A 13,831-nucleotide genomic window follows, 5' to 3' on the forward strand; every position below is an offset into this window, starting at 1 on the left:
GAGATGCACTCTACAAATATAGCTCTCCTAACAAGCGAAGATATTTCTATGTGCAAAGCTCTCCCAACAAGCGGAGACACGCTCTACAAATCAAGCTCTCCCAACAAGCGGAGACAATTTTCAAATGCTTTGATAGCTACGAAACGGTACATAGCTTGGATAACAAATCGAGTCGAAATCAAGTATCCCATCATCCCGATCCCAAATAACGGCTCGCCGACAACCAAACATCATCATTCCTGCATCATCTATATCGGATCTTAATATATTCTGGATTGCAATATATGGTATCGTGGATTTCATTTGTTTTGCGGAAACAAGCATCGCAACGTGGAACTCTTTCTAAGTAGTAAATCAAACTACAACGCTATGAGGACAGCAAACTCATAAGAGGGCCAAGGATCCAATTTCAAGCACAAATTTCAAATCAAGCCGTAAAATTCGAGCTATCATGAGTGCCCAATCCTCCGCCTTGATGTATCGTCATAATACGATACTGGGCCAGTTCCTGCGAGTATCGCTTCCTCAAAAAATCTTCACTCCATAACTACATGAGGCCTCATCTTTGTTAAGCCCAAGGTATGTAAGCAATTCAAAGCTAGAATTCGACCCCAATCCCTCCAAAATCCTCCTTAATTCTCCCTAAATCTTGCAATTCATAATCACCACTCCGTTCCTGCAAAGCACTCCTAAAGTTGGGACGAAATTGGCTTTGATTCAATTTCTTTGCCCGAAAACTCTTTCATTGTCTCCGGTCAAAGAGGGACAGCTGTTGATGGCCAATTTTAACCCTCCTTTTTAAAACTAATTTATTTGTACTTAATAATTTGCAATAAATATTTTGAAAGTATTTTCTATCAATAAATACCTATTTCTACAAATTAATTAAGTATTAGTTTTGAAATTAATCGCTTAGTATTAGTATTATGCAATTACAAATATCCTTCTATTTTAATACTATTAAAATAATTCTTTAAATATGCCATAGAGGTTTTTATAATTAATTTAACAAATTGCTTCTTAAAATTTTTATTAATTAGATTATTATGTTAATAATTCAAAATTAGTGTTGTAATTTAGAAAACAAAGTATTTTATAAATAATTGATTACAATAATTAATAGTATATTTGATATTTGTAATTTTACTAAATTTTTATTGGAAATTAATTAAGTTTAATTAAATTAATTTTAAGAAGGTTAAAGACTAAATGGCTACAATTGCAATTGCACAAAAACACAAATTGGCCACTCTTTAAATCAAAACCAGCCAAATATCCAATCCCAATCCCATCTGACCCATTCCAAGTCCACCCCTCTCTTTCGACTATGGCAATCCATGCCATCACATTTGAGCAAATCACAGCATGCCACGTCGCCTTTCCCATCCCCTCACAAAAGAAACACAACCCATCCTGGCCGTTGATTCATATCATCAACAGACCAGGATTAATCTCGTTTTTCCATTTTATTAAGAAAGCCCGTCTCATTTTATCTCCTCCGTTGGATCACAAGAATCCAACAGCCATCAAATTTTCTCCATAAAATCATTTTAAATGTCTAATTCTCAAAATAATCGGAGTCGTTGATCAAATGATCCAACGGCTCTCGTTCCATCTCCCATTTTAAACCTGGAGACACTCCCTCCCCCCCCCCCAACCCTAATCGTTTCCTCCCAAGACCGGCCGCCCCTCGTTCCCAAAACTCTCTCTTTTCTCTCCACCCTTCAACCTCCATCAATCATGGAACCTCGCACAAATCGGTGCAAGGTCAAAAAAATCAAACCCCAAACACTCAATCTGCCTCCTATGACCGCGAATCCCGCATGGTTATTTCCTATTTCATTGTCAAAACTTGAAATCTCCAAATCTAAAACCCTAGACTCAAAGACGAAAGTTCAAATCGTCTGGTTTCTCTTATGTTCTTTCAAATCACACCATGCATGAAAATTTTCTATGAACTCGTCATCATTATTCGTCGTCCAGAGGTCAGACGCAATGACCTCCGGACAATGGAGCTTTGACTGATGGTTTTTCACGTTCAACGGTCGATTTTCCATACCCTGTAAACTCCTCACTAGTTTCCCTCTGTGTTCTCTAATTTTACCTCTACCTTGCTATCATCACTCGACCATCGTCATCTTCCACTATCTAATTTGAATACTTTGAAACCCTAAGGTATTAAATGCACTAAAAATAGAGCCTTCAATGCTCTCACCTAGAGACCGATCACGAACACAAAAAGCAACAGTAAGATTTCATAAAAGTTTAGGCTCCTTACTGATTTCTGGTTTTCTTTTCGTTTCTGAGTTCTTTCTCTGCTCAAGCCTGAAGCTTTGGATCCTATGCAATTAAATTGAACTCTTGTTTGGTTTGTTACCCTAGAAAAGGTCAGTAAAATCTCAATCTTCTCTATTTGTTTGTTTGTTCGGTTATGTATGATTCGTTTTGTTATTGAATGATTGGTAGTGATACATCAATGTCTTGACTGCTTATATGTTTTGTTAATAGCATATAGTTATTGAATGTATTGGAGTAGTCTGATAATTCTTAAGCTATCCTGATATATGCTATCTTCAGGCTTCCTTAATGTTCTATTAAGCATTGTTATTCTGTCTTAAGCATCATTTGTGTTTACAGTAGTCTATTTGACTCTTAGACTTAAACAAATGTGAGTCTGTGAGATTGTCATCTTGGCATGGGAATGTTGGTTTATGATACTTGAACTTATCCTCTCCTTTAGCATACTTTTCTCTGATCCTTCAGAGATCATTAACCCTCTGATGAGCTTGTAGTTATTTGATCACACTATATGAACATGATTTGAGCATACTAAGTTCTCGTACTATCTCTATATACATTTTGAAGTTCCTCACATGTCTGACTTAAGTTATGAGGCCTTATTCAATGTTCTGTGATCCTAAGTTGTTAAAACTAAGCTCCATTATGTTTGAAATCCTACCCTTAACCTGCTTGACAAATTTTCCAAAGTGATAGCATCCCTACCCCCTTCCTGAAGTCTATGTGTCAACACTTCTAGCTTAATGATGATGGCATTTTCTTTTTTGAGATAATTTGATTTCATGTTCCCTGTATAGGTTATTCTGCACTCATTTGATCCTTCAGTACTTGTTTATTTTCTTTCCACAACCAAGTGTATGTCCTTGTTGTTCTTAGAGCTTCACTAAGCCTGCACGAACCAAGCAGACCTAATTTATGAATTTCAGATAAACTTCCTATTGTTACTAATAAAGTTTAACATCATTCTTTGTCTATATGAAGTTAAAAGGTCTTAGGAAGAAGTAGTCATGTCTTGAGCTTTAGAAATAAACAAATTTGGTAGCTTAAGCTTCTTTAATTCTCTTTTAGAGGCCTTAATCTGGAATGTTAACTTGTGACCATGTCAATAACCTTTAGAAGTCCTAACCAAGTTAGCAGTTTGTATCTCTGTTGATATTCTGGATTGGTAAACATGTTGACATTCTTTGAAGTTCTAACTGTGGTCATAAGTCTGTGCCCTTTGCTAAATCTTTGAAGTTGTAATTGCATTTGTTAGTCCATAATCCTGTTAATATCCTTTAGAAGTAATGATTGGTAATGGTATCTCTGTTATCATTTTTAAGGAACTCAATTAAATTGGTTAACCTATTTCTCTGTTAATACCCTCAGAGGTTGTCAATAAGGACTAATAGCCTATATACATGCTAGAAATTAAGACTTGTGTTATGAATGGAATGCATCCATACTCATGTATTTCACATATTTAAATCATGCAACTACTTTATCCTTAAGGTGCTTAATCTCAAGTGTTTGGTTTTCTAACTGTAGTATGTTAATACCATTACCTCTATATGTGTTTGAAGCCTTGACCTTTAGAACTGTTCAATATGATTCACTTGATGTTAGAGATATAGTTATGTAAATAAAATTGTTTCCTTTTGTGTTCCTTATGTTATTCTGTTAAGAAGGGCATACTCCTGTAGTGGTGTTTTGGTGACTGATTCACATTGTAAGTGCAGGGAAGAATAAGTCATTAGTGGTTAAGAGTATTTAGGAGTAGAGTTTAACTTTTGGTTGGGCTACTCTCCCCGGCACAAGCATTGCCCTGGGCCTTGAGACCCTTGGGAACTTTGACGTATCGGGGAATTCAAAGGGGGCCTTGACCTTGAGCAGGACTCTCTCCTTAGCCCTTAATTCATTGATACTCGTTATTCTCTTTGAGTTTAGTGTTTAATGACAACGAAAGGTTTTTAATGTGGATCATTTGCTATACATAGCCACCACATTAGTGTGACCTTCCTAATGTTTAGATGTTGTTGGTAGCTCTCTTCTTTATTTTTGCTTGCAAGTTTATCTCCTTCATGTATGAACATGTATTGTGTATTATTCTCTAATGATTTTCTCTTTTCTTTGAACATGTACAATTGCCTGGGCCTGCCAAATTCTCAAGGAACTTAGGCCCAAGTCCAGCGTTGCTATGTTTTTTTGAAAATTCGAAGTCCGTCGTTGCCCGTTATTGTTACTGTTGGGCCTTTCTCTTTGAGGCCCAAAATCTAGATTCCAATCCTCTCCTTTACTCCTTTACTATTACTGCTTCTTTAACTTAGATGCATTGCTTTATTTTTTTATTTTTTTGCACTCTCGTTGTTTCGCACGTGTATGCTACAATTATATAATTGGATTGGATGCCTTACTTTATGCCTTAAATCATGTGAACGACTTAGGCAAGCCTAAAAGGACCTAGGATTAAAAAAAGGCATTAGTTAGTAACTAATCTCACATTCACTAATTATAAGTTGTTTGTACCATTAATCCACTATGCTTTTCTAACCTTTTATCAAAAGATTTTGAAGTCCAAAGGCTTAACAAGAGACAACAGCTCCTCTTTCAAAAAGAGAAAATCATATTGAAATGCTAGTTTGGCCTTCAAAAGGGAAATCAATTCATTTCGAAAATAAGGTGTTGCCGCCCCAAGTGTAGATTTTCAAACGTCCCCCTTCAAATATTTAAAAGCCAAGGTATATAAACCTTGGCTTCATAGATCTGATAAAGTAATATAAACCTCCATGCTTGTCACGACCCCAATTTTCCTCCGTAGGATGTCGTGACAGCACCTAGTCTCTAAGACTAGGTAAGCCTAACAAGTATGCAGAATAACTGAAATATTAAGCTAAGACTCAAACGTCAACAACTGTAATAAATAAAAATTGCAACTCAAAGTATAAACAACTCCCGAAATCTGGTAGATATAAGTCACAAGCTCTAGATGCAGTGTTGCAAATATCCTATACATCGCTCTCTGTCAAAACATAAAGAAACAAGGAAAAGACGGGATAGAGGGGGACTCTGAGGCCTGCGGATAGGTGTACCTTAAAGTCTCCAAGCAGCAGTACAACACTCTAATATCGAGGCTGATAGGATGTACCTGGATCTGCATAAAAATATGTGCAGAAGCGTAGTATGAGTACACCATAATGGTACCTAGTAAGTGCCAAGCCTAACCTCGGTAGAGTAGTGACGAGGCCAGGTCGGAGCCCTACTGGGAATAATAAGAAGCAAGGTAGAATATATAATGATATAATAAAATGACAGGGAAGTGTAACAATAGAAATTTACGGAAGGTAACAACACGGAATCAAGAAGACAAATACACACGTACAGAAGCAAGGATCTTACAAGTTAATGAACAACAACAACAACAAACAATACAGCAAATAGGGGAAATCAACAGGGGCACTCCCGAGGTACCGCCTCGTAGTCCCAAAAGTAAATGTATCACCACGGCACGACAGAAACCTCGTGCCACAATAACAATCCGCACGGCATAAACCTCATGCCACAATAACAATCCGCACGGCAGAAACCTCGTGCCACAATAACAATTCATACGGCAGAAACCTCATGCCGCAGAAACCTCATGCCACAATAACAATCCGCATGGTAGAAACCTGGTGCCACAACAAAACAATCACCTCAATAATAATCACGAAAACTAAAACGTATCAAATGAAACAATGATATTTCAAGCAAAGAATCCCACAGTTAAATAATGAATACGGAATCAAGGAAGCAAGTAATTCAGCTAAGCATGTTGTAATGTGCAAATAAGAGATAAGACACGTAGACATATGAAATTAGGCTAAACATGATAATTACACATGCTAGAGTAACTCAATTAAGGAAATAAAGGAAACTACTTAGCAAAAACTAGATTTTCAACATTTAGCCCGAGTACGCACTCGTCACCTCGCATACACGGCCTTCACATATTGCAATTTACCATAACAATACCAAATCCTAAGGGGAATTTCCCTCATACAAAGTTAGACAAGTCACTTACCTCAAACCTCGCTCAATCAATCAATAAGAAGGTCTTTCCCTCGATTTTCCAATTTCAAATGGCTCAAATCTAGCCAAAAACAATTACATACTATAAATATAACTATGGGAAACTAATCTAAATAATGAAATTATGATTTTAGCAAGAATTGGAAAAATCGCCCCAAAAAGTCGACTCGGGCCCACATCTCGGAACCCGACCAAAATTATAAAATCTGAATACCCATTCGATATCGAGTCCAACCATATAAGAATTACTCAAATCCGACCTCAAATCGCCTTTCAACTCTTCAAATTTTAGCCTAAGAAGTTTTCCCAGTTTTTTCCCAAATTTCCAACTAATGATATAAATAAAAGGTATCAACAAGAATTACTACCGAGGTACCATCTCGTAGTCTCATTTCACAAATCAATTCATAATCTTTTCTTAAATCACCGTGGGAGCCTTGTATTTAGTTTTGAAAATTATTTTTCCGAAATAGCTACCCGCGTTTTATCCCACCTTATAACACTGCATGGCTTCAAGTAGTTCCCCTACTAGCAACACACGTATCAAGCCCACCTTATGTCACCGCATGCATTTCAACACCAATCCTTATACCACCACATGCATATCCATATCCCAACATTTCACAAATCGCACCTCAAGTGCCCAATACCACAACTTGCCAAAGAAGTCAATAATAATAGTGTTTCCACGATAAATAGCCCATGGCTCAACTACAATATGTACAAGAGTCTCAACAATAGCAACTTAAAGTGTATAACTCAACAAGAATGGTATTTCAACAAATTACAACTTTGCCTCAATGTGAACCACGACCCTTATAACTTCAACACCAAATTAAACAACAAGATATTACAAGAAATAGCAACTTCAATTAAAGGAACTCAACGGTAAAATAATGAATAATGAATTGAGAGAACAATATCTTCAACTAAACATGTAAAGGCAATTAGCAAATAAGAGATAAGACAATTATTAACGATGTCAAGTAAAGCATGTGAATATAGACTAATGATAATGAATATAACATGTTTTGGCAACTCAACTAAAGGCATGGAAAGAATCTTCATAGCCAAAATCGGTCAATTATCACATTTAGCCCGTGTACATACTCGTCACCTTGCGTACATGGCTTCCACATGTCACAATTAACGCAAAACAACATCAATCTTAAGGGGTAATTCCACCACACAAAGTTAGGCAAGACATTTATCTATAAATTATGAAAATAACAATAGATTTGTGTAATTTAACCAAAACCGAGTTAGAATCTCTTACCCCAATGATTTCCTTGAAACTTTCTCGAAATATCGCCACAAACCGAGCTCTCTAGGTCCAAAAATTGATAATGAATCAAACCCTCGAACTTAGGCCTTTTCTGCCAGTTATGTCGCACCTGCGACCTTACTGCTGCATCTGCGGCTCCACACCTGCAGAAAAGTCATCGCAGGTGCGGATTTCACTTAATCTAGAGAGTCCGCTTCTGCGAGCATAGGGCCGAACCTGCGTGTACGCGCCTGCGACCAATGTTTCGCACCTGCGACCTTAGCCGCTCCTGTGCATCTCCTCACCGTAGAAGCGAAGCCGCTTCTGCGGAACATTGTCCGTATCTGCGAGCCCTTGCCTGGGCTTCCTTGTCCACTTTTGCGTTCCCTCAAGCGCACGTGCGAGTTTGCACCTGCGCTCATAACCTCCGCAAGTGCGATTACCCCAGAAGCTAGGAGCTTCAGCATTTGCACAAGTCCAACAATTGAATCTATATCGACCCGAATCACACTCGGGGCCCCCAGGGCCTCGTTCAAGTATACCAACTAGTTCCAAAACACATATAGGACCTATTCGTTTTATTGGGTCTCATGAAGCATCACTAATATATTCTCTATATTTTTGTATGCATGTTCGAATTTGGGCCTGCTAAGTTCTTTGGAACCCAGACCCAAGTTCCAGCCCAGAGTCCATATTGTTGAAGCCTGTTATTGCTATGTTTGAAGTCTGTTAGGCCTACATTTTCTTTGGGTTTGTGAGGGATCGACAATTGATTCGTCCTCTCTTCTTATTTGCCTTTGGATTTCATTTCCTTATTTTTTGTTGCTGGAGAATCTTTCTTGTTTCAATTGTTTATGTTGAGCAACAATAATTGTAGTAGTGATAGCAATGAAAATTATGATATTTTCTGGATAGAAATTATGATGATTATCGTAGAGTGAGAGAGTTGAGACCTAGCTATGGTAGGATATTTCTTTGGTGGCTATTTTTCAGCGTGCTATGGCTGTTTCTTAAGGGTTTGGGTTATTTTTCCAAGAAATTTAAGTTGGGTTACATCAGCTGCAAACTAAATGTTTGGGATGTATATATGGGAAATTATCCCATTGATATTTATGATGATTCATAGATGATTGATTTTATTCTTTAAGTATATATTTATTTTTATGATCAAATACTAAATACTTAGATCTAACAACGATTACTATTAAGGTTTCATTTTCTGAAAAAAAAAAAACAAAGGCAAAGATTACTTTTAGCTCGTGCCAAAATCTATTTTCATTTGGTAGCAGAAAATATATATATATATATATGCTAACTTACTACATGGTTGTAGTAGGTTAGCATTGTCTACATCTTTTGATTCTCCAAAATACCCTTACAAAGCGATCTTTATTTTGTATAACTAAGGACTTTATTGTCTTTTCACAGAACTTTTATACTACCAAGAAAATTCGCATTTGGGTCCTCACTTTTCCAATGAATTTCCCCTCCCAATTTTGTTCGCGGGCAACATCCTTCTTTTTCTTTCTCAGACAAGCCATGACCAAAGAATTAGCTAGATTGAAATGAAATAATGCTATCAAAGTCAAGTTTCAGTAGGGTTAGGATGTAAAGATCTGGTTAAGGAGTTATTGTTTCTGAGAAAATTTTTCTTTTTACGAACTTCATCCATATTATGACTGTATAAAGAAGATCTTCTCTAGGCTTATCCTTTCACAGGAAATGGTGACAAATTAGAATTACGATGGAATGATGTACTTGTGTAAATTCTTTGACATCATTTGATGAATGACTCTTGCTTCCTGAATTTTATCCATTGAAATGAAGATGAGGAGTTTCCCAGAGAAAGAAATAAGCATGAGCAATCCCCAGAAAAGGCAATGAGGAGGATGGATTCGTGGTTTGCTAAAGTCCGGGTAGAGGTCCTAATAAGTTAGGGTTTAAATTTTTGGAGATGAAATGGTGGAAATCCCAGAAAACTCCTTAAATTTAATTTGGTGGCAACAAACACAAACGGTATTTTGGAGAATCAAAAGATGTATACAATGTTAACCTACTAAAGCCATATAGTAGGTTAGCAAAATTCTCTCTCTCTCTCTCTCTCTCTATATATATATATATATATATATATATATATATATATATTATTTTTTTATTATTTTTTTCGGTTATTATTTTGAAAGCGACTATACGGTGTCATTTTTCCTATTCAAATTGTAGGATTCAGCCCACAAATAAAACCCAAGGTAGCCCAAGTTCAAAGCCCAACAAAAATCCCTAATCTAAATGCACGCTCCCTCACTGCCTTAAAACCTCGAGACTTAGGGTTAGGGTTTCTCCAATACAGTAGAAGCCAGAGCAAGCATAAGAAAATGGCAGCACCGGCGGCGGCACCGGCAGCGGCGGAATCAGTTCAATGTTTCGGGCGGAAGAAGACGGCGGTAGCAGTAACCCACTGCAAACGCGGGAAAGGCCTGATCAAAATCAACGGCGTTCCGATCGAGTTAGTCCAACCTGAAATCCTCCGTTACAAAGCGTTCGAACCAATTCTCCTCTTAGGCCGCCACAGATTCGCCGGAGTCGACATGCGGATCCGCGTCAAAGGAGGAGGACACACTTCACAAATCTACGCTATTCGTCAGTCGATAGCGAAGGCGCTCGTTGCATTTTACCAGAAGTTTGTGGATGAGCAGTCGAAGAAGGAGATTAAGGATATTTTGGTTAGGTATGATAGGACATTGCTTGTAGCTGATCCTAGACGATGTGAGCCTAAGAAGTTTGGTGGTCGTGGTGCTCGTGCTAGGTTCCAGAAATCTTACCGTTAGATTTCTTTTGTATGCTTCTTTGATGATGTTGATCTTTTTCATGCTTCGGTTTTGAATTTAATTATGTTTTGAATTAATTTTCTTTTTTTTTATTAAATGAATGCAATGTGATGTGTTAAATTCATGCATAAGTAGATGAATCATGAATTAGATTCCTTTATGTCGAATATGTGTTTTGCAATTTGATCTTGCATTTAATTTTGTTCTTACCATCAGTATGAACAGATTTTTGTGTGCTATTGCCATGTTTTTAAGTTGTAAACATAACTATTCATTTGAAAATTTTGATAGTCATCATTGGTTTTTGTAAATCTTTCTTGCCTGTATCTTTTGCCACATGCACCTGCTTGGCCCTAGAGACATGACTTGCTTTCTCAGGGACTGTAGTATCATCTCAGTAAAGGGCGCTGCTGACATCAAAAACCTTTATCAAGATGTACTTTTGATTATTTACCTAGAATGCATCTCGAACAAGGAGAAGATTTTATTACGTTATTTTTACCGGCCTTTACTGGCTATCTGTTTCTTACAGATTATGGATTTCAGTAGTCTATTCTCTTATTTTACTCCTTGAGTCAACTGGGTTGAGTTTATTTTAGTGAATTACATGGCATTTGCCTGTACGTACTGAATGGTACCTTTTTTAAAGGGAAAAGGGTCAAATTTCAGGTACTATCCAAAATTAAGCAACTTTGGCATCTGATAAACTTTTGTTCTGCTCCGTAATATATTACCTCTGTCATTAGGAAAGTCTCGTTTTTCCTTTGATCCCTAATGGAGCTCAGACCTAAGGGTAATTTTAAATCATTGTCAAAAGTTGAGCCGGTAAATTCACACATTTTTTCTCAGAATTAGACACGCGGAGTGCAGTTTACTATTATCAATTCATCATCACATAGGAATACAAATTAGCGAGCTTCTACATCATAGAAATAATTTGGTCCAGCAGTACTCTTATCTAGAATTGTCTCGTCTAAGGCATCCGAAGGTGTGGCCTAATGGTAAATGTAATGGGAGAATCCATGAAATTTTAGGTTCAAATCTCAGTGGAGGAAAGAAACATTAGGTGATTTCTCTTATCTAAGATCATTATATTATTATCGTATATTTTGTTTTCATACGTTAGAGTCTTAGAGACAAAAAATGAGATGAAGTCTGTTATGTGGCAGTGCACTCTGGTGGTAGGACTTTGTATCTCCTAGTATCTTGGCAATACGAGTAAAACATATGCTTCCTCCTTGCCCAGTCCAACCCCGTCATTTGCTGCTGTGACAGCTTGACAAACTCTTCTCCATCAACAGGATCCAAACTTGATGTGCTTCTCCTAGCACATGCACTAGCTGCTGATGCGTTTTGCTCGCTTACACACCCTTCTAACTCTACTCCTTTTATTGATGTTACAAACGGGGCGTAAGTATAATTTACTGGGTATTTCCCTCCACGAGTTGCCCATTGTGATCCATCCCATATTGTTGCATAAATAGACATTGGCTTAGATGGGTAAACAGAAGAGATTGTAGTATTATTGACAACCTCTCTTACTGGCACATTGTCCACTAGAAATCTGCACAAGTTTACAGACAATTGTTATATTTAGAACCAAGGTAAATGGAACTCATAAAGTACTCAATTTCTTTTCACAAGCTTACAGAATGTGATGATTGTTCCAGAGAATACTGTAGTCATGGAAATCTTGTGTTGGATCAAACCAGAGGTAGAACTTCTCTTCCCTCCCTGTGCTGACACTTCCATTTCCATAAATATTGGTTTGTAGAACCCAATCCCTTCTCTTATCATACCCAAGCAGTTCAAAATCTAGTTCATCATGGTTGTGTGGGAAAATATTTTGATTAGAAAGCTGAAAATGGGGGAAAAAAGCTCTTGCATTAGCCCGAATATCAAATAAAAGAGAAATTATGATTCATAATACCATATATATTCTACTTACATAAAAAGCAACTACCACTCCTGATGTAAAATTTGCAGGCAGCTTTAGTGCAGCATTGAAGAAACCATAGTAGTATTTGTCTCTTGAGACTAGTCCTGAACCTATGGAGGGACCAAGAAGACGTGGAGTTAGTTACTTCACTAGTTTAAACTTAAGCAAAGCATTTCTCATATTATGATGTGGGAGTCTACCTGAAGATTTATCTAAGATAAGATCAGCATTGGACCCATTGTTGGTTAGACGAACATTAGCACCTCCGAAAAACACATTATATCCCTGATTAACGGATAATCTACTGAAACGATCAGTTAACCGCTCGGCCTCTGGAGGAGTATAGATTGGACCTAGAGATGAAGCCACAGCTATCATGCAGAAAATCAAGAATCCTGAAAATAAGCATGTTTTGTGCTGATGATAGAATTCCATTTATTTCTTGTTATGTTATGCATATGAATCAAGGAAAATGTGGGGGCAAAACAGGGCTATTTATCAGAGGAAACCTTAACTTTTTAAAGTTGTAGCAAGCTGGCTGTATCTTTGAAGAATTCTATTAAATAGGGTGACTTTAATTTGATTCTTGGATGGGAAATGTGGACAGTGATTGAAAGTTCATGTGCAGTGGAGAAAAACACGTTCTGGAAAAGATCCATCATATTCAAGATTAGTTCAAGTGGAGGCCAGGCTAAGAAAAGTAGTCCTTTTCTTTCGAACGGTGAAAAGAATCATTCTTAAAGCATAAAAGGTTCATTGACATTTTTTAGGTATTTTTTTGTTGAATTTTTTTTCTAGAGTTTGTCTCTGGTCCCATACATCAGGCGGAGGCGATTTCTGGGTTTCTATTAGAGCAAGCAAGTCTACTAGTAGGGGTGTTAATTGTTCGGTTCGACCGTATTTTATAAAATTTGTAACATACTAATTTCGGTTACTCTATTCTACATAATCAAAATTAAACTTTTCAAAACTGTCATCAATTATCTCGGTTTCTCTTTTATTCGATTAATTTTCGGTTTGTTTTTTAATATGTTATAAATCGCACGACCGGAGATATTAGTCAAGTCGAGACCCACGAATAGAGTCTAGTAGAAGATGAAGTATCCAACAAGAGATATCTAAATCATACGAGGGGAAAGATATCCAATACCTTGTAGATTGCTACTCAAGATCGCTAGAATACCTTGGGGCTTGCTATTCTCAAAATGTTGGAACTAATTTAGTTTCAACTAGAGTACTAGAATAGGAATAGAGTTAAGATTTTAGGTGTTAATTATATGTTAACTTGTAGTCGTTTTCATAATCCTAAGGTTTAATGCTTTGTTATTTTTAATCTTAAATATATAAAATATATTTTTCACATAAAAATTTATTCGGTACGGTTCGATATTTATTCGATTTCTTTTTATAAAATAAAAACCTATCCTAATAATGTTATAAATTCATATAAAAACTTAT

The 13,831-nt window shown here is 36.8% G+C and overlaps 2 protein-coding genes across 2 annotated transcripts; one reads left to right on the forward strand and one right to left on the reverse strand.

Moving 5' to 3' along the window:
• The first annotated feature begins 9,882 nt into the window (after positions 1–9,882).
• LOC107779727 (small ribosomal subunit protein uS9-like) lies at positions 9,883–10,658 on the forward strand. Its single transcript, XM_016600211.2, has one exon. It carries the CDS (start codon positions 9,982–9,984, stop codon positions 10,432–10,434), a length of 453 nt encoding a protein of 150 aa, XP_016455697.1. The 5' UTR covers positions 9,883–9,981; the 3' UTR covers positions 10,435–10,658.
• A 533-nt stretch (positions 10,659–11,191) lies between these two features.
• On the reverse strand, positions 11,192–12,975 carry LOC107779720 (putative xyloglucan endotransglucosylase/hydrolase protein 33). Its single transcript, XM_016600200.2, has 4 exons — positions 12,574–12,975; positions 12,383–12,483; positions 12,084–12,292; positions 11,192–11,998 (listed from the first exon to the last, which is right to left on the reverse strand). The coding sequence occupies exons 1-4, from the start codon at positions 12,806–12,808 to the stop codon at positions 11,593–11,595; spliced, it is 951 nt and encodes a 316-aa protein (XP_016455686.1). The 5' UTR covers positions 12,809–12,975; the 3' UTR covers positions 11,192–11,592.
• Between the last annotated feature and the right edge of the window lie 856 nt (positions 12,976–13,831).

This window comes from Nicotiana tabacum, chromosome 12 (genome assembly GCF_000715075.1).
Source record: "Nicotiana tabacum cultivar K326 chromosome 12, ASM71507v2, whole genome shotgun sequence".
NCBI classification, from domain to species: Eukaryota; Viridiplantae; Streptophyta; class Magnoliopsida; order Solanales; family Solanaceae; genus Nicotiana; species Nicotiana tabacum.